At 36.7% G+C, this 21,621-nt stretch overlaps 1 protein-coding gene across 1 annotated transcript; it reads left to right on the top strand.

The window, feature by feature from the left end:
• The first annotated feature begins 1,203 nt into the window (after positions 1–1,203).
• On the top strand, positions 1,204–21,313 carry ghdc (GH3 domain containing). The gene is made up of 11 exons (XM_067369353.1): positions 1,204–1,327; positions 1,755–2,018; positions 3,495–3,691; positions 4,216–4,410; positions 8,742–8,861; positions 9,494–9,791; positions 12,929–13,118; positions 15,511–15,582; positions 16,707–16,840; positions 19,838–19,926; positions 20,977–21,313. The coding sequence occupies exons 1-11, from the start codon at positions 1,252–1,254 to the stop codon at positions 21,196–21,198; spliced, it is 1,857 nt and encodes a 618-aa protein (XP_067225454.1). The 5' UTR covers positions 1,204–1,251; the 3' UTR covers positions 21,199–21,313.
• Positions 21,314–21,621: the final 308 nt, after the last annotated feature.

Raw genomic sequence — 21,621 nt, 5'->3', positions numbered from 1 at the left:
ATAATGCATAAACACATCTTCATTCTTTTTAAATCTCTCCAACAGTGTAGCATTAACCGTTAGCCACAGATCACAGCCTCAAATTAATTCAGAATCAAATGTAAACAATATAACAGTATCTGACGCATGCATGCAGTATGCATGACGAACACTTTGTAAAGATCCATTTTGAGGGTTATATTAGCTGTGTAAACTTTGTTTATGCACTGTTTAAGGCAAGCACGAGCTCAAGGGGCGGAGAGCGCGCGTTTTAAAGGGAACGCAACCTGAATCGGCGCATTTCTAATGATGCCCCAAAATAGGCAGTTAAAAAAATTAATTTAAAAAAAATCTATGGGGTATTTTGAGCTGAAACTTCACAGACACGTTCAAGGGAAACACCTTAGACTTATATTACATCTTGTAAAAAAACATTTGATGGCACCTTTAAGGGCAAAATGCACAAGATATAGTACCTTCAATTCCCTGTAGATATTTCTTTTTTTTTTCTTTTTTTTTCTTTTCTTTTTTGTAGCTGAAATAACCTGCTGCAGAAAAAGTTAGGTGCCATGCAAAATATGTATAATTGCTTTACTCATTACAAATGTGTTGGAGTAAATAAAACATATTCAAAAATGTAGTCAAGTAGAGAGTAAAAGTTACTAATATCTTTGATATTCAGTCCAAGTATAAAATAGCCAAAAAGATACTTAAGTACAGATATTCCCTGAGTCGTTCGGAGAGCAATTATGCCATAGTTGGTCGAACTTGCTGTCTGCCATTATGATTTTCTTTGAAAACCTATTTTTCCAAATTCATCTTAGACTGCTGGCCTGAATTTTACCAAATAAACCAAAACGTAATTGTTTATCATAAAAACAAATTTGATGGCATGATGCAAAATTGAATCCTATGCAGTATTTACATATTCACAGCTATATACATTATGGAGAACAATATAGAGTGTGGTTTATATTACAGAAAAATTTGATCAGCAGCATAATGGTACCGATAAAGCCTGATTGGTTTGGTTTTGCCAACGTGAAACTTATCATTTAACCCTGAGTTTGTTCAGCTAGCTTCATGGGCCAGGCTCCTGGGTGGTATGAGGCTACTGTAAAAGGCTGCAAGTGAACTTCTACTTTTGTCCCCTTTTGTGGTGGCAGCAATGAACACGAACATTAGGTGGCGCGATTGCTCCTTCCGTTGAACAAAAGAAGAAGAAGTTGTTGTCAGTGTTTGGTTTCAGTTTCAATAATACTGTCCGTCACAATGATTCAGACACATCAACGTTTGTGGATCATTTTACCATGTTTTATTGCTGTATTGGCCGTGACCATTACATGTGGTGAGTTTGTGTTGGTAGCTTTGTCCGTAACAAACAATAACAAAAATAAATGATAATCATGTTTACATGGACATTCACCATGATATAATTTGGAGTGCCTCGAAGTACCAAATAGCACAGTATAGCCTATGTCAAAGTACTACCATAACTATACTATGGTACCACCGCACTTCTTGGTGAGGAGCTGTCAATTCAAAAGAATTTGTTACTTAGAATAAAGTGTCACCAGGCTTTCTTTGAGTACACATAAATTGTTGTTTTATATTTTAATTATAAAATCGTTAATATGTAAAGCTGTACACATTTTATATTTACATGTATATCTAAATTGATAAATCCTGTGCGATCCGTTGTTAAATGTTTACGTGTGTTCTGACGCCCTCTTCCGTTCAGACACAGTCAGTGCTGTTTTGTTCTTGTGTAACAGCTCCTCCAGGCGCATTTTTGTTCCTGTGTCTTTGCTGTATGGCTCTTCTGTGGAAGATAAAGATCAAGAATCGCTCCATATCGAGTCTTTTGACTCAGTATGTGGCTGTGAAAGTAGTGTGCTGGCTGGGGAATCGCCAGAGAAACAGACTGGAGAATGACACTCAGGACGTTCATCGCGTTCAGGAGGAAACTCTGCTCAAGCGCCTGCACAAACACTCCGACACAGTCTACGGCAAACTGTACGAGTTCGGATCAATTAAAGGTGATTAATTTTGACGCCTGTATAATAATAGTAGTTTTTTTTTTTTTTTGCTTTATAACTTTATAACATGAGTGTTCAATCTTTGATGTAATACTCACTTTATTTCGATTTAATAATTCAGTATTAAATCAAAGATTAAACACTCATGTCATGTTTTGAAAAAGAAAAATATTTTAATAGTTTTTAATTAAGATAAATAAATAATTAGGCTACTCTTTTTTTCTTTTCTTTTTTTTTTCACATTTTATAATAGAATCCCACACTGTTTAAATGTAAACGCTTCAGATTATATTTAAGTAACTTAAACACTTTAATTTTGATTAATTTTTATCACCAAACATACTGTATAACTGACCTGTCTAAACTTTTGATCTGGATATCTGTAATGTTATCATGGTCCCTTTAACCTGTTCTAATGAAAGTCTGCAATTTCAGTGACTTTTTCTTTTCCCTTTGAGGTTCCATCAGGATTGTCTATCAGGTCTTTCACTTTTCTCTTGCCAGTTTGGGAAAATGAAGTAAAACCCTGCAGACTATTTCCATGTTGTACAAGTCTAAAACTGTAATTGCACCTCTTGATATCAGGCAGTTCCCTAAAGCTTTATTTGATACTTTTACAAATATTATTAAATATGACAAACAGAGATAAATGCCAAAAACAGCTATTTCTACCCCCATCTGTCTCAAATGTCACAGACTGGTTGAAAAAGTTGTGAGGATGAACCCTCTCTTGACAGATGGCTGAATATGATGCCACTTTTCATCAGAATGAAACCCAGAGGTTTTAACTCATTGGGGCAAACTAGGTGCAAAAACATTACTGTACATTCATCTTGACTAAGTGGGCAGGATAGTCCAGGTGAGGGGGCCCTATTTTTAAAGTCCCTACTCTTGACATAATGGTTCTCTGGCATGGCTGATTATAAGATAAATCTTTTGATGCAACGTCTCTCAGTCCCTCGACTTCCACTGTATTAACAGAGTATTAACAGTTTTTAGTTGTCCATTTAGCTAAAGCCTCTGTTACATTTTCATTTATTTGCTTGGATAATGGCCACCTTCTACTACACTGAAGTATTGTAGACTAGCAGAGTTTACCTGATGTCTCAACAGTAGCACCTGGGTTTTTTGTTTTGTGGTGATACATCAAAGACAAAATCCTAGTGATAATTTAGCTTTACAAACATGTAGCATATATCACATTTGTTTTTTTGTGTGCCATCCTGTAATTTCTGGAAGCACTAGGATTGCGATAGACTGGCCATCTCTCCAGGGTGTTTATGTCTGTGGCTCGAGATCCATTGAAGCTTTGCTACAGCATTCCCGCAATCCTATACAGGAAAAGCGGTTTGGAAAATGGATGATTTTTTATACAATTTATGTTGTAGCCTTATGCTATGCTTTAAATTTTTTCAGTTTTTTTTTTTTTTTTTTTTCACCATCTTGTCATGAAATGTTTTTATTCTGTCATTTCAGACACGGAAACATTCCGACAGCGCCATCCGGTCACGGATTCTGACCATTATGAAAAGTTTGTGGAGCGCGTGGCTAAAGGAGAGCAGAAGGTTTTAATATCGGAGAAGCCTCTTGTTCTGGCAATGACATCAGGAACGTCTGGATCCAGCCGTATGCTTCTGAGCACCAGAGACACCAACACGGAATTCTTTCTACAGGTCACAACACATAAACATTTTTATAAGAACAAAGTTTTGTTAGCATTACTAGAGGCACCAAACACCAAATGGCAAAAGTAATGACAGTTTTGAACAGGTTTCCCAAAACACTCCTGGTGTCTTTCTATTGGTCAGACAAACAGGAAATGAAGGTGTTCAGTGAATGTGAGAGCTGAAGGTTCTCGGGTGGCACACAGTTTTTGAAATCTAATCCAAATGCATCATTCATTATTTTAGAAGTTATTTTTATTCAGTGTGATTGGTTGCATAGAAGGCAGTGGAAAACCATGGAGAAACCTGTCAGACAGCGGAGCAGTGTGTTTTATAAGTAATGGGCCAATGCAGATTCACAAGCAACAAGTTTGGGGTTGTTGCAAGGGTTGAATATCTAAAAGCTGAACTAGTTTACTGCATTTTGTGATCAATGAAAGTAATATGATTATTCAAGTCTTTGTTCATTTCCTAAAAGGCTCGAGAGGATCAGGGGGCAGGTAATCTATTATTTTTGTGCACTTTTCTGGCAGGGGGTGACTGTTTGTCTCGATGCTATGAGACAAGCCTTTCCAGCCACCAACTGTCTCCAGAAGACCCTGAAGCTCTTTTACTCGCCCCTTTTTCGTCAGAGTGAGGCAGGTATTCCTATTGGTCCCAACTCCTCAACCCCTGCCTCCTCTAGACACATGCTGCATCTGTACACCACACCAGCACCCGTCTATCAGGTAAGGGATAGATGCATATGAATTTAACATGATATTTTGTTATAATATTTGCAAATGTTAAGGTGAAAAGGGAGACAAACCTTGAGAGGTTTCTCTGTACTCCAGTTTTAGATTTGTAATCAAACAGTTCACAACTGGTTATAGTGGATGTTGGCAGGTTTTATTAAAGGTCATTTTATTAAGGTATTTTCATACATTTTTTTTCAACTTGTACAAATGACAAAACTTTTTATACAGTACAAAGTCCCCCATACCCATTACAGGGTGCTATAATGTCCATCTCTCATTAAACACACCTGACTGTAATTTTCAAGTAATCCTCAAAACTTTGATTAGATTTTTCAGGTATGTTTCATTAGAGTTACATTTACATTTACATTTAGTCATTTAGCAGACGCTTTTATCCAAAGCGACTTACAAATGAGAGTAGTAGAATCAATCAAATCAACATGAGAACAACAGTATGTAAGTGCTGAGTGAAGTCACAGTTATGTCAGTAAAGTGCTCATAGCGAATTTTTTTTTTTTTTTAAATAAATACACAGATAGGAGAAGAATATTAGTCAAGGTAAGTGCTACTACTACTACTGGGTCAAGTGCTGACGAAAAAGATACGTCTTTAGCATTTTTTTGAAAATGGCTAGAGAATCAGCTGCTCGGATAGAGCGTGGTAGGTCATTCCACCAGCCAGGAACAGTCCCGGAGAAGGTCCGTGAGAGTGATTTTGTGCCCCTATGTAATGGCACCACAAGGCGCCGTTCACTTGCAGAACGCAGGTTTCTGGAGGGCGCGTAAGTCTGAAGTAGTGAGTTAAGGTATAGCGGTGCTGAGCCAGCGGTCGTTCTGTAGGCAAACATCAGAGCCTTGAATTGGATGCGAGCAGCTACTGGCAGCCAGTGCAGACTGACGAAGAGAGGAGTGACGTGCGCTCTCTTCGGTTCGTTGAAGACCAGTCTTGCTGCAGCATTCTGGATCAGTTGCAGAGGCTTGATAGTGCATGCTGGAAGGCCAGTCAAGAGAACATTACAGTAGTCCAGCCTGGATAGAACAAGAGCTTGGACAAGAATTTGTGTGGAATGTTCCGATAGGAAGGGTCTAATCTTGATGTTGTACAAGGCAAATCTGCAGGACCGGGTCGTTGCTGCAACATGATCTGTGAAGGTTAGACAATCATCTATCACCACTCCAAGGTTTCTGGCTGTCCTGGAAGGAGTGATGGTTGAAGACCCAAGTTGAACTGAAAGGTTGTGATGAAGTGTTGGGTTTGCACCGATCACAAGCAGTTCCGTTTTTGCAAGGTTGAGTTGGAGGTGGTGGTCCTTCATCCAGGCAGAAATGGCTGTCAGGCAGGCTGTGATGTGACCAGCAACCGTCGGATCATCTGGTTGGAATGAGAGGTAGAGTTGTTTGTCATCAGCATAACAGTGATAGGAGAAACCATGATCCTGAATGACCGATCCTAGTGATGACGTGTAGATGGAGAAGAGAAGTGGACCAAGCACAGAGCCCTGAGGTACCCCAGTAGCAAGATGATGTGACTTGGACACCTCACCTCTCCATGATACCCTGAAGGACCTACCTGAGAGGTAAGACTCGAACCACTGGAGCGCGGTTCCCGTGATGCCCTTCGACATGAGTGTAGACAGGAGGATCTGGTGGTTCACTGTGTCAAAGGCAGCAGACAGATCCAGCGAGATGAGTACTGATGATTTTGAAGATGCTCGTGCCAGTCTCAGGGCTTCAGTGACTGAGAGCAGGGCAGTCTCAGTAGAGTGGCCACTCATGAAACCAGACTGGTGGTTGTCAAGGAGGTTGTTCTGTGTGAGATAAGTAGACAGTTGGTTGAATACAACTCTCTCAAGTGTCTTAGCAATGAAAGGAAGAAGGGATACTGGTCTGTAGTTTTCTAAAAGTGCTGGATTCAGAGTGGGTTTCTTAAGCATTGGGGTAATCCTAGCCCGCTTAAAAGCTGTGGGAAATGTTCCAGTGTGAAGGGAGGAATTGATAATGTGAGTGAGTGCAGGTAGAATTGAGGAGGAGATGGCCTGAAGAAGATGAGTGGGGATAGGGTCTAGCGGACAGGTAGTGGGGTGATTGGAAAGAATGAGTTTGGAAACATCTGCCTCAGAAAGCATGGAGAAGGAGGGGAGAATTTGTGTGTTTTCAATTAAGATGTTCTTGTCAGTGTGTGGTGTGGAGAATTGGCCGCTGATGGTTGTTATTTTATGTGTGAAGAAAGTGGCAAAGTCATCAGCTGTAAGAACTGATGTGGGAGGGAGGGGAGGAGGGCAAAGAAGAGAAGAGAAGGTTTTGAAAAGTGTTCGGGAGTCATTTGAGTTGTTAATTTTAGTGTGATAGTAGGAGGTTTTAGCATTGGAGACATTAGTAGAGAAAGAAGAAAGGAGTGACTGATATAAGCTAAGGTCAGTAGGATTTTTAGATTTGCGCCACTTCCTCTCTGCAGCCCTGAGTCTAGACTGATGCTCACGGAGTGGGTGGCGCGGGCTGGTCTGGTTAAAAGGGGGCAGAAATCATGTAAGCAAGATGATAGAGTGGTGCAGAGAGTGTCAGTAGCAGTGTTAGTGTCCATTGATGAGAATTGGTTAGCGGGAGGAAGTGTGGATGAGACCGAAGAGGATAGATGAGATGGTGAGAGGGAGCGTAGGGTTCGCCGAAAAGTGACATGTGGTGGAGTGTGTGATGAGTTGGGGGTCAGGTTGAGTGTGAAAGTAATGAGAAAGTGGTCTGAGGTGTGTAGTGGAGTAACCAGTGTATTGTCGGTGGAGCCACAGCGTGTGTAGATGAGGTCCAATTGGTTACCTGATTTGTGGGTAGCTGAGGTAGCCACTCGCTTGAGATCAAATGAGGCAAGCAGCGTGTGGAAGTCAGCAGCCTGAGGTTTGTCTAGATGGATGTTGAAATCACCAAGTACTAGCAGAGGAGTGCCATCCTCAGGGAAGGATGAGAGTAACACATCCAACTCCTCCAAGAAGTTACCTAGCTGACCTGGGGGACGATAAACAACTACAACATGAATTTTAGTAGGGTAGGTGATGGTAATTGCATGTGATTCAAATGAGCCATTTTCAGTTGGAGCTAAATTATACTTATGTGAAAGTGTGGACACAGAGTGAAAAAGTCAAGGCATCTAGCCCAAAACCAAAGTGAAAGTAAAAAAAAAAAAAAGTACAGCTTTAAATTGTACTTGATTATTAAAGAAGGATATATATATATATATATATATATATATATATATATATATATATATATATATATATATATACACACACACACACACACACACACACACACACACACACACTTTTTAAATTCTAATTCTAATTAAAAGAATATATATATATATATATATATATATATATATATATATATATATATATATATATATATATATATATATATATACTAAATTGAAACATTTTAATTTCAAAACTAAAAGTAAGCAATAAGGTTCGAGAGGCTGAGGGAGCATTTCCTTTAGGTCAGTCCTATGTTCATAATAAAAAATCAAATGTCCGATGTATTATCCTGTCCTTTTAAGAGTTAAGGGGTTTTCCCGTGACTGACAGCGCTAGTCAAAGCAATTGACAGTTGCGTCTTGTTCCGTGTTCCCAACAATTCAGTCTTTTCAATGTAAAAGTCTTCACTACTGACTGACACACTCATAAAGACAGACTTTGCTGCCATCTAATGGTGTAATAATGTAACTTCTGTTGCTGTTCACAGTCAGGGACTATTTTTTTCCGGTGGAAGGAAGGCTCCACTTCTTACAACACCCTTCAGCTATGACTTATTCATGATACAGCACAGCCTCTTGTACCTTATTGCTTACATAAAACGGTTACCACACAATACAAATATTAAAGTCAAAAATATGTATCAATGCAACTTTCATGAAATAAACTTTCACTAAAGCCTTTCTTTCACCAGAAAAAGTCCATCAGAATCATTGATTTGCTGCATTTATTTATTTTATTTCTTGTTTGAGGAACGTAATAGAAAACAGAAACAACTCAATTTTAGTTGTTTGAATGAATTCATATGAATCTTATTTGTGAGTTTTCATACTATCTGCTTACTAGTCTTTCCAAGTTGAGTCTTCTTTAATTATGTCTGATTGTTATGTTTTATTTTGTTGTGAGTCCAAATCAAGTACAAGTCATGCAGCACGAGTCCACACTGCTGCTGTGCATGCACTGGAAGTAACTTAGGATGAAAGTGCCTACCAACTATAAAATGAAATGTGTTTAACTGTTGATTGTATCTGATCAGAACACTAGTATACAGAATCTAAAAGATTTATTTTATCTCTAGGTGCTGAATGAGAGAGACGCCTTGTATCTGCATCTGCTGTTTGGGCTGAAGGACCGCAATCTCGGCATGCTGGAATCCAACTTCTGCTCTACCGTCTTTTATGCCTTCAGAGCCCTGCAGGTACCATGGGGTCCAAAAGTTTGAGAACCTCAAAGGAAATGCTTCTACATTGCATTATCGATTGTATAATTATATAATCAGTATTACAACATGAGTGAAGTAGTGCACAATCTCAGATATTTCTCATTTGTTTTACATCATAACTTCTCTTTCTTAATAAATCTTAGAACTTTGTTTTAAAGGTTTAAATGCAAGGCCTCAGACCACATTGACCACACTGTATAAAGCTATCATATGAGCAGAAATGTAAAAATTTACTTCGGTTTAGTGACCAAGGAATAAAGCAGAATTCCTTTTAAATAAATGATTTAATGATTTCAATCATCAATTCAAAACTTAGTTATTTCCTGGTTTGAAGGGGGGAAAAAAAATCCAGGTTTTCAGTGTAGTTTCAGATTGTTGGACCCCACCTCACAACATGTTCAAAAAAAGAAGAAAAGAAAAAGAAAAAACAGTAGTGCCATCAATACTTTGTTCTCACGTTGAATACAGCTAGATGGAGTGCAACAGAGTTAGACAGAAGTTGCATTTATAGGCACATTAACTCCTGTTGCTAAAATATGCACTTAATACGCTTGAGATTTTTGTCTGGCTCTCAGATTTGTCTCAGATCTGTGTTCATCTGCATTTAGGAACATTGGAAAGATCTTGTTGTGGATGTGGAAGTGGGCAGGATTAACTCCGGCCTGAATCTAAAGGCTGACGTGCGCTGTGCTCTGGAGAAGCTGATGAAGCCGGATCCAGAGAGAGCCTCTGAGCTTACAGCCCAGTTTGAGGAAGGCTTTGAGGGGATCGCACTCAGACTTTGGCCACAGTTACACCTGGTCCTGGCAGTGGACTCAGGCTCCAACCAGATTTATGGGGAGATGTTACGACAGCACTACTGTAAAAATGTCCCATTCTACTCCCCTTTCTACGCTGCCACTGAAGGTATGTGTGTATGAATGTATAGCACCTGTAGTGTTAAAAAAATGAGGAGGCAAAGTTCTCACTGTTTTATGTTCCAGTTACACTTAAAGGCACAATATGTAAGATTTTTATATTAAAATATCTAAAAACCACTAGAACAATGTTATATATTTTGTTGACTTGTGTACTTACATTATCCCAAATGTTTCCAACAATGTTTAAATCCAGAGAAATCCGCAATTTTAACTAGGACGTGGCCCATGTCATTTTGTTGCCTGTCATAACGTCATATCCGTGTTACCCTCAATTTCCAGTTTTACTTTCGTAGAAACACTAAAGACACTTTAATATGTTTGGTCTTATTAGACAGGTGAGCAACTGTTTGGATACATTTATCAACAGAAAACGAGTCATTGTTATATAGCTCAACACGGTTAGTCTTATTGTTTGGATTGCTTGTTTTCCTGATTTACCACGAGTACCATGTTTTTACCATGCTTCAGAGACAATGCTATTTTGTCAAGTGACTAACATAATAGCATAATCAGAGAGAGCGTTTTCCATCATACAATAATTTTATTAATTAATTGCATGTCACTTAGCAACACTAATTATCCAGTTTATACTAATATGACATTTTAATATCGATCTAGCAACAAGTCTCTTATACCAGCCACCAAGCGAATGCACAGAGTAACGTTATAACATAACTTTCAACACACTCAAATGTATGTAGTATGATTGTTTTAACCATGTATAACAGCACTGCATTACCCCATATAGGCAACAAAAAAAGCGGAAGCGGCCGACTGCAGCATAAGCATAATAAAAGCTCCGCTGGACTTCCGCTGCTTCTCTGCTTCATACCACAAAATGTTATTAAAACTTTAATGCATTAGCTCATCCATGAACATGATTTCTACCTGAGTCTGTCGGATCAGTCCATCTCCAGGAGATGAAGGCGACAATTCCCATGATTCCACACTCATTCACGGTGTCATCAAGCTACGCATTTGTTTTAGATAAGTGACCTCTAGCAGTGAAAATTACATATTTTGCCTTTAATGTTGACACATTTTTTTCAAGTTAAATAAACATTACTTACACTATCAAGAGAACAACATCTAATACAATTCAATTTTGTATTTTTACTTTAAAATTATAATGTTCTATTTATTAAAACAAAGCATATTTCTCAAGTTAGTGGTTTAAGCAGTTTTAATTTTTTTTTTCCAAAACAGTAACTATAAAAACACAGTAACAATTCATATTTCATGTATATTTTATTTGTGAACTGATGTTAAGCTGTTCTTTTTAATAGTAAACTTACTTTCACATCATCAGTCATCAAATCTAAGTAAACACTGCAGGTTTCATGATCACAGTGGTCACAGACACAGAGATATACCTTTAATTTCACCAAAATTATTGCTCACCAAAAAAAAAAAAAAAAAACTCCTCACAGATTATGTTTTCAAGGCATGGCATAAAAAGAAGAGGTACTGCCTCCTACCAAAAAGTCATCCGCTGGTGTCGCTTTGCCACTTTAGAAAAACAAGATATTTATTCACTTTTAAAGTCATATTTCGTAATATTTGCGTTGTTTTACCTTTTGTACTGTAGATTATTTTCTCATTAATTTTTTTTTGGAAAATGCAGATCCTCCCTTTTCTCTTTGGAAGAAAAACCCCTGTATTCATTTCTGAACTGGACTGTGATATATTAAAGCAATATGCCATGATAGGCTTTGTTTTTTTCATAGGCAGGGTTGGAAGATTTACATTTCATATTACAAAATGCTTAAAAATGTTATTCGTAATATATTCCAATTCCTTTGAGATTGCTGAAGTTAAGTAATGCTACAATCACCTTGATGTCATGCACTGGATTCAGGAATTATCTCAATTAAATTCAAAATCAAAAAGTTGTATCTGGAATGTTTCACAATCCACTAACTGAAGTATTAATAGAGATAGAGTAATGTTTTTCTATACATCATACTAACAGTAATACAGTTAGTTGAACAAAATTCCTGCTATATATAGTCTAAAAGTATTTAAATACAGCACTAGAAAATACCAACTCTAAATGTATTTCTTTATCATTTAGATGTCAGAGACCTAATTATTCAATGATTTTCTCATTTTCAGTTGACTTTTAGTAACTAGTTTGGATGTGTCAAGCTTTTTAGCAAACTTAAAGGTACAATATGTAAAATTTTTGCAGTAAAATATCCAAAAACCACTAGGCTAGTGTTATATATTTTGTCCATCTGATTACAAACAATATCTCTAATGTTTTCAACTACTTGTAAATCATGAGAAAGTTCCCATTCTAAACAGTGACACGGGGCAGTGCATGTCAATGACGTCAGTTACCTTTGTTACCACCTTTACTGACGTAGAAACCACATGACAACAGTGCCGTGGACAAATGCGGAAGTAGTGTCTAGCGTCCAGCAAAACCACAAGCTTGCTTCAAGCAGTTCCTTATTTACTTCTTGCACGTTTTATGGTGGATTGTGTTACTTATTTATGGAACATAATTACTGTTTACCATCTGCCGCTGGTTCTGTCGACAAGGACAGCTCCCGTAAACTCATGACCGGAAAAGCGGAAGCGGCGCCGGCGACTGTGTCATAATAAAAGTCCCGCTGCTCGTGAGGCATGTGTTGATCAATCGCTCCAGCGGCCTCGTTCAGCTCCCGCAACACTCGGTCCTGCTCTGCTTTATACTACAGTAACGTTAATAATCGCATCCACGAACATGAGTTCTTCCAGACTCCAATCCCTATTCTTTTGCACCGTCCGTTGAGATGGAGACCACATGTCCCAAGTTTTCGCTCTAAAACTTGGCATCATCAAACTACGCCTTTGTTTTGAATAGGCTTCTAGCGACCTCTAGCGGAAAAAAATATCACAAATTGTACCTTTAATGTCAAAGCAGAGCAACATGATGCAGCGACAGCTATTATAGTACTTGCAGTAATGAATTTGTCTCTGTCTAGGTGCTGGGTGAACTAGCAATGCCTACTATTCAGTACAGAGTCTGGCAACATGCAGCAGCAAAGTTGTGAATTGGGCATATACTTGCAGTGAGTAGAGCTCATATACATGCTTTAGTTAGTTGTGTGTAATAGTCTGTAATTCATGTTTCAGGTTTGATAGGTGTGAACCTGTGGCCTCTGCAGGAGAGCAGACAGTATCTCCTGTGTCCTCGCTCCATGTTCCTTGAGTTTATACCAGAGGAGGATCTGGATTTAGAGCAGCCCAAAACTCTCCTGATAGAGCAGCTTCAGGAAGGACACAACTATGAGCTGCTGGTCACCAACGCCTCAGGATTATTCAGGTCAGGTATATGATCCAGCTGCTTAACATTTACTAGTTTTCTTTACATACCCTGCTTTCGCTGCTCTTCTACCATCTGTCTGTTCAGATCTTAATAGTCTTAAATAGGTGTAAAACTGAATTTTATAATTACATGGATGATAATTTGAGGGCAAAGTAAATGTAAATGTTCATTTGATGTTTTGATGAGAGTTTTGCAGAAGTGGAAGTTGTTAAAATATGTGGATAGACAATTTCTAGGAATGTACCTGAACTTCACTAAACTGTAAACAGAGAAAAGTGAACTCTGAACAACAAATGCTGCAAATAGGCAACAAAGAATTAAATAAACCTTTTTTAATGGCATCATGTACTGGTGCTGTGCTTCTTCCTTAACATTTTAATATAAAATACTTAGTCTTTTGGATCTTTGTACAATTCGCCCTTTTTTGTTGTTGTTTTTTTACTTAAAGGATTAGTCCACTTTCAAATAAAAATGTCCTGATAATTTACTCACCCCCATGTCATGCAAGATGTCCATGTCCTTCTTTCTTCGGTCAGAAAGAAATTAAGGTTTTTGAGGAAACATTCCAGGATTATTCTCATTATAGTGGACTTCAGTGGACTCCAAACAGTTGAAGGTCAAAATTAGTTTTAGTGCAGAAGTCCACTATAATGAGAATAATCCTGGAATGTTTTCATTCCCTTTTCATTTACCTTCATTTCTTTTCGACTGAAGAAGGAAGGACATGAACATCTTGGATGACATGGCTGTGAGTAAATTATCTGGAAATTTTTATTTGAAAGTGGACTAATCCTTTAAGCCCAAAATATACTTCAGTTTTGACAAATGCTTAATGTGTGTACGGCCGACACTTAGCTTTTCAAAGTATATTCCATTTCATAAACATATATACAACAGTTTTATCTTTATACAGTGTCTGCTTTATTTTTCTCCAGATGTTTTGACCAATACAAATGTCTCACATAGTTTCATCTATTGCTGTTCCGTCTTTACTGTTTCTTTTTCGTCTGTGACAAAGGACCCGGCCAGTGCAAAAAAAAAAAAAAAAATTCAAGGTGCAAATGAGAGAAAAATAATTTTGAAAGATATAGGGCTGCATATGTATATGAGCATACTCCTAAAACAGGAAAATATACCTTGCTTGGGCTTTACTGTTAAACTTACTGTTTGGACATAAATGCAATGCCTCAGACATTTCACATCCCATTTAAACGTGAATGGCTGAATTATGTAATGTTATTAATGTGAACAATGAATTAAATAAGTTACTTTACCTGTGAACACTACTGTTTGCTGCTGTAATGCTGTTTTTGAGCACTATTCTTTAAACCAGTGGTTCTCAACCAGAGGCCCGGGACCCACTAGTGGACCTCAGCAAACTTACAGGAGGGCCTGATTAAATCTTATTAAATCTTATTTAAATTTTGTTATATTAACATAATCTTAATTAAAATGCAAAAAAAATAAATAAATAAATAAAAATAAAAACAAAGCTGTAGAACAATAAACTGTTTTTTAAATGAATTTATTTTCACGACAACAGAACTACTAGAGGTACATATCAACCTAGATAAGAGGGCCTTCCAATATTGTCCGTTTCTCAATATGTGTTCTTAATCAATTTTGGTCCATTTTTTATCATTATGAACCGTCGAAGTTTAATTCCAGTACTCAAGAATGCAAGTACAGAGGATGCATGAAAGTACCCGGATGTGTTAGGATGCCTTGAATGCAGACCATGAGAAATTACAAAAGCTTTCTATTTTTTATTTTTAAATGCTGTTCTTTTGATCTTTCTATTCATCAAATAACCCTAAAAATATTGTACAAAACATTGATAATAAATGTTTCTTGAGCAGCAAATCGGCATATTAGAATGATTTCTGAAGGATCATGTGACACTGAAGACTGGAGGAATGATGCTGAAAATTCAGCTTTGCCATCACAGGAATAAATTCATTTTAAAATATATTCAAATAGAAAACAGTTATTTTTTACTGTTTTTGCTGTGTTTTGGATCAAATAAATGAAGCCTTGGTGAGCAGAAGAGACTTCTTTTAAAAACATAAAAAAATCTTACCGTTCAAAAACTTTTGACCGGTAGTGTATATACATACTCATTTTCACAAATAATATAAAAATACTGTCTGTCCATAATAATATTAAATAAAGGTTTAAATAGGTTGTGACATTTGTTTGTGATGTGATGTTGTGTTTATTGTGCATTGGCTTCAACTTTTAATGTGCTTGGATGGTCAGTTGAGCAACAAGATCACAACACATCTCACTATAACCAGAACAATAACCAGATTTTTGATAATTAAAAAAGTAAAATATCGGTAACATTATATACTAGATATTCACTGAAGTGTTCGTCTATGTTTTTCAGGTATCGCATTGGAGATGTTGTGAAAGTAGTCGGGTTTTATAACCAGTGTCCAAAAGTGGAGTTTCAGTATAGGTACGTACTTGTTTATTTTACATTATCTAATCAAGTGGTTCTCAAACTGTGTTACACTCAGGTGGTACACAGCACAACACTATTTCACACTGCTTAAAAATAGAAAAAAAAAAAAAATAAAATAAATATATATATATATATATATATATATATATATATATATATATATATATATATATATATATATATATATATATATATGTATGTGTAATTAGGGCTGTCAAACGATTAATCACGATTAATCACATACAAAATAAAAGTTTGAGTTTGCCTAATAATTATGTAATTATTATGTATATATAAATACAAACACATTCATGTATATGTGTGAAAGTATATGTATTTATTTATATTTTTATGTAATTTATATTATATATAAATAAAAATATTTTGTTCATAAATAAGATATTTCTCTTAACTATAAACATTAATTTGTTTGTATTTATACAGTATATACATAATAATTACACACAGTACTCACACATATATTAGGCAAACTCAAACTTTTATTTCGTATGCGATTAATCGTGATTAATCGTTTGACAGCCCTAATATATATATATATATATATATATATATATATATATATATATAATTAGTATTTTAATTGTAATTTCTTGTTTCAAATATTAAGATATCTCTAGTCACCTTGAAGAAGCTGACGTTTACATCAGCAGTGTGGGATGTTAATAGGTCATGTTCTCTGCTGTAGCTCCATTCCTGTAGAACAAAGTGTTGTGTGACACTAGCAATGCTGAGATCATGGCTTCATCTTCCAGGGAATGCATGAAATTGATGAAATGTGTTCCTTGAATGCAGTGTAAATCGCTTTGGATAAAAACGCCTGCCAAATGCATTTATGTAATATATTATCTAATGGTGCGGAGCACTACAGTTTATATTCTGAACAAACACTGAATCATATTCACTATTATTCTGTTCCAATCTGCAGCAGAGCAGAATACTCCTTACACTTTTTTTTACAAATTCTTACGTAAAGATTTCTGTTTGCCCAATGCTGGAAAAGTTGATCAGAGTTAGTACCTTGTCTGAATGTTTAAGAAGCATTGATCTAATAAATCAAAAACATATTTTTTGCTATCATTTCTTTGACGTGTGTTCAGGCGGGGTCAGATGTTGAGCGTGCGAGGTGAGAAAGTGTCTGAATGGCTGTTTTTGAGGGCTCTTAAGAGGACAGTGACGCAGTGGCCGGGAGCCAGACTCATAGACTACAGCTGTGTTGAGAGTGGCATTCTAGGTAATGTTTGAGTTTCATCAAGTCCTTTGTCATTTAAAGGAATGTTCTAAGTTCATTACAATTTAAACTAATATATACAACAGTGGATATTCACCTACAAACATGTGAATAAGTGACCATTCACACCGAAAGGGTTTTTGTTTCACAACGTTTTTCAGTTGTTTTCCTATGAACATGCACTAGATGGATGTCTTTGACCATTATGTTGCTTTTGTTTGTTGCCATTTTTGTGTTTTTAAACGTGTCTAGAGATGCCTTTGTAATATTAGTTACTAAGGCTGAATTATCGAAGTATTGCAAATGTACATATCGCAATGGCTTGCAATAACTGCATGATTTTAATACTTTAAAAGAATACAAAAAGTCCAAGTTTTAGGTCGACGCATAGAGTAGACTGGACACAGTAAACTGGACACTTAATGTTATTAAATGCAATAAGCAAAGTATTCATGCATACTTTTTAACTGTAAAAAAAAAATGCCTGTCTTGGTGAGTATTCACCTAAACACAGTTAGTTATGTCTTAAGTGGACTAAACAAGAAAGCATTCTTAAAGTGACAGCAGCCTAATAAACCTGCTTCCGTCTGTGTACTTAATGTTAATCAAAAAAAAAAAAAAGACAAAGAGAAAATCTAGCCTGGGTGCCAGCCCGAACCCCGCCCACAACATTTTTTGGACGGGAAGTTCGGTCTGGACTCGATCCATTGTGGAGTAATTATGCTCGGCTCCCAGAAGGCCAAGCCAATCAAATTGCTAGGGCGGGCTTTAATCGATGATGGACAGGCTATCTGCGGTTACGTAACCACCCACGTAATCAAAGAGCGCTTGGGTTGAATTGGTTTTCACCAACGATGACTGCAGCTGGAGAAGTAAGATGTTTAGATTCCGCTATCACGTCTGTAATAAAAGAAATCGACAGCGCATTCATTTTAAAAGACGAACAAAGAACCGCAATCAAGGCATTTGTCGATGGGAAAGATGTGTTTGCCGTTCTTTCAACGGGATTCGGCAAAAGTTTACGTACAAGTTCAACATACGTCACTTACTGCGTTGCTCTGATTGGTTGTAGGTCTATCCAATTGAGTGCAGAGGTTTTTTTTTACTGGTTCGGTTAAGACACGCCCCATAATTCAAGTGCAATGGAGCAGTATCAGACTCACATTCTGCCTAGAATATGAGTATGACGAAGTCAGGCTAGAAAAAATCAGTCACTGCTCTTGATTGATTAACTCAGTATACATTTAATTCATACAGTATAGACTAAGCAGTGTATTATTTTTACATTTCATTTGATTATTCAATTTCTGTTGTTTAATAAACCTAATGTAGGCCTACCTAAACTTACACTAAACCCCCTGGTTTACACTGACATTAAAATGAAACTTAATTTTTATGTAGCTAGAGTAAAACACTGCTGTTAACTTTCAGAAGCTTGTAGGGATGCTTTCATCTCAGAAAAAGAATATGAAGCATGTATATTGGTTATATCATTTTCAGTTTTTAAGTAGATTTAAATATTTAAATTTTTTTACACATTTAATATATCTTAAAGCATTATCATATTGCTTATCAAATATTGCATTATTTAAAGAGTTATCGCATATTGCATTTTTGTTCAATATCGTGCAGCCCTATTAGTTACCAGTGTTGGGGGTAACACATTACAATATTATTATATATTAGATATTCAATATTAGAATACTATGTAAAACCTGCAAAAATTAAATGTTAAATAATACAAATGTACTTTATGTATTTAATCTCACTTTATTAACGTTTTGCTGCTGACCTTCAGTGATCCAATTCAGCCATACAAATAAGCAAAAATTTCTTTAGTTAAACATCACGTTTGTTTCATTTTTTTTCTGTGATGAACTTGCTTCTTTCCACAAAAAGTGACTGAGTAATGCAATTAGTTATTTTTTTTAAGAATTACTTTTAAAAGTTAGTTAAAAAGCTAGTCCAACAGTTAGTTACACTACCAGTCAAATAATGGAATAATTTGGAATAATTAAGATTTTCTTTAATGCTTTTGAAAGTCTCGTTTGATCAAAAATGCAGTAAAACATTAATATTGTGAAACATTACAATTTAAATACCTGTTTTCCATTTGAATATATGTATGTATTTTATTCCTGTGATGGCAAAGCTGAATTTTTCAGCAGCCATTACTCCAGTCTTCAATAATCCTTCAGAAATCATTCTAGTATGCTGATTTGCTTTTTAAGAAACATTTTATTATTATTATTATGTGCTGCTTCATATTTTCGTGGAAAGTGTGATACAGTACCATTTAAATTACAATTGCATAAATTAAAACTCTAAATTGGCTCTACAGAAGATATGGCATCATTATTCAGATCAATTCAGTTAAATTATTTAGCAACCCCTTTCAAAAGTTTAAAGTACAGGGGAGCCAGTTCTCCTAACAAGTCAAGTCACCTTTATTTATGTACCCTTTTTACAATGCATATTGTTTTAATCAGCTTTACAGTGATAATGAACAGTGATGCAAACAGAATTCAATTCTGCTGTGAAGCAGCTCTTAAAAATACAATAGTGTCATTATTCAGCATGAGTCAGCTCAATGTCCCCAACTAAGCAAGCCAAAAAGGCAATGGTGGCAAGGAACCCAAACTCCATCAGGTGACAGAAATAGAAAAAAAAACCTTGGGAGAAACCAGGCTCAGTCAGGCCAGTGATTTATGTTTCTAGGCTGCATTCAGCACCTCAAGGTCTGTAATTTCAACTGCCCCTTGGACCGCGATTTCATTTCAACCCCACCCATCCACAATCCCCATCCCGGACTGTAGAACATTATACATATCAGCATGAAACTATTGAATTACAACTCTGTCTGTAACATCAATAGAGTGCAAGTTGTAATGAATCTGGAACATAACTTGAATTTTCCTAACGTCGATCTTAAGTATAGTACTGACCATGAAATACATGCAGTAAATGTTTAATTTAATTTTTTATTTGTGTTTGCTGTAGGCAGTGCATCTGGAATAGCTCAGCCGCATTATCTCGTGTTTGTTGAGCTAAAGGGTGTGAGGAACCTCTCAGAGGAACAAAGATACAAGGTGACTATCTATAATATTCATTTAAAGGTGTCATCGAACGTTTTTTTTACAAGATGTAATATAAGTCTAAGGTGTCCCCTGAATGTGTCTGTGAAGTTTCAGCTCAAAATACCCCATAGATTTTTTTTTATAAATTTTTTTAACGGCCTATTTTGGGGCATCATTTACTATGCACCGATTCAGGAGCTACTGACCCTTTAAATCTCGTGTTCCCTGCCCATTGAGCTTGCGACTCTATAATACACTGCATTTACAAAGTTCACACAGCTAATATAACCCTCAAATAGATCTTTACAAGATGTTCGTCATGTATGCTGCATGCATGCTTCGGGTCATGTGAGTATAGTATTTATTTGGGTGTTTATATTTGATTCTGAACGAGTTTGTTAGTACTCCGTGGCTAAAGCTAACATTACACACTGTTGAAGAGATTTATAAAGAATGAAGATGTGTTTATGAATTATACAGACTGCAAGTGTTTAATATTGAAAATAGCTACGGCTCTTGTCTCCGTGAATACAGTAAGAAACGATGGGAACTTTAACCACATTTAACAGTACATTAGCAACATGCAAAGAAACATTTAGAAAGACAATTTACAAATATCACTAAAAATATCATGATATCATGGATCATGTCAGTTATTATTGCGGCATTTTTAGCTGTTGTTATTGCTTGCTTACCTAGTCTGTTGATTCAGCTCTGCACAGATCCAGACGTTAAATACTGGCTGCCCTTGTTTAGTGCCTTTCTTAATGCTGGGAACATGGGCTGGCATATGCAAATATCGGGGGCGTACACCCCGACTGTTACGTAACAGTCGGTATTATGTTGAGATTCGCCTGTTCTTCGGAGGTCTTTTAAACAAATGATATTTATATAAGAAGGAGGAAACAGTGGAGTTTGAAACTCAATGTATGTCTTTTCCATGCACTGAACTCTTGTTATTCAACTATGCCGAGGTAAATACAATTTTTAATTCTAGGGCACCTTTAATTTTTTTAAGAAGCACTTCTCTTTAACTGCTAATATTCCAAATTCTTCCAACAGTTAGACCACTGCCTACAGGAGGACTCTGACATCTACAGATCCTTCAGGATGAAAGGCAGCATCGGACCAATGAGAGTTCATCTCGTTCGTGACGGAACTTTCCAAGAACTGAAAGATCGCATGATGGCCTTCTCTAGTGTTTCGTCCAACACCTTCAAAATGCAGCGTGTGATACGTAGGAGAGAGTTTGCAGACTTTCTACTGCAGAGGGCTTTCTCATGAGCATTGCAATTATAGATGAACGCTTTGATGGAAAGCTGAGGTGTCATTTTTGGCTGGTCAGAATACCTAAAACTGAAAAATGCTTTGAAAATGAGACCGGGGACTTAAGGTTATACTTTTCAGGGAATTGCCCTACCAATGGATTATTTACAGTTGTTTCTCCTATCCTAGTCGTATATGCAGAGACAACTGTAAATAATCCATTGGTATGGCGATTCCCTGAAAAGTGTAACAATGTGCCCCTGTTGCATTTTCAAAGCATTTTTCAGTTTTTGGTATTCAGACCAGCCAAACACGGGGAACAGGCTCAACGAGTGGCACGACTCGTCCAACTGATGGAGGTCTCAATGATCATTTGGGAAACTTGTTTGCAGATCTGCTTGGGGCTGCGAGAGTGATTGCTCTTGGTCCCAATACTGCACA

Source organism: Chanodichthys erythropterus, chromosome 19, assembly GCF_024489055.1.
Source record: "Chanodichthys erythropterus isolate Z2021 chromosome 19, ASM2448905v1, whole genome shotgun sequence".
NCBI lineage: Eukaryota > Metazoa > Chordata > Actinopteri > Cypriniformes > Xenocyprididae > Chanodichthys > Chanodichthys erythropterus.
Note: the sequence above shows the minus strand (reverse complement) of the source record. Positions and strands in the feature narration are given on the sequence as shown.

What these genes read in the sequence shown, in the direction of transcription:
- ghdc (XM_067369353.1), top strand. Translation starts at nt 1,252, where the DNA reads ATGATTCAGACACATCAACGTTTGTGGATCATTTTACCATGTTTTATT. An exon ending in CGAGTTCGGATCAATTAAAG is followed by an intron (nt 2,019 to 3,494) that starts GTGATTAATTTT and finishes CTGTCATTTCAG; the next exon opens with ACACGGAAACATTCCGACAG. An exon ending in AACGCCTCAGGATTATTCAG is followed by an intron (nt 13,119 to 15,510) that starts GTCAGGTATATG and finishes TATGTTTTTCAG; the next exon opens with GTATCGCATTGGAGATGTTG.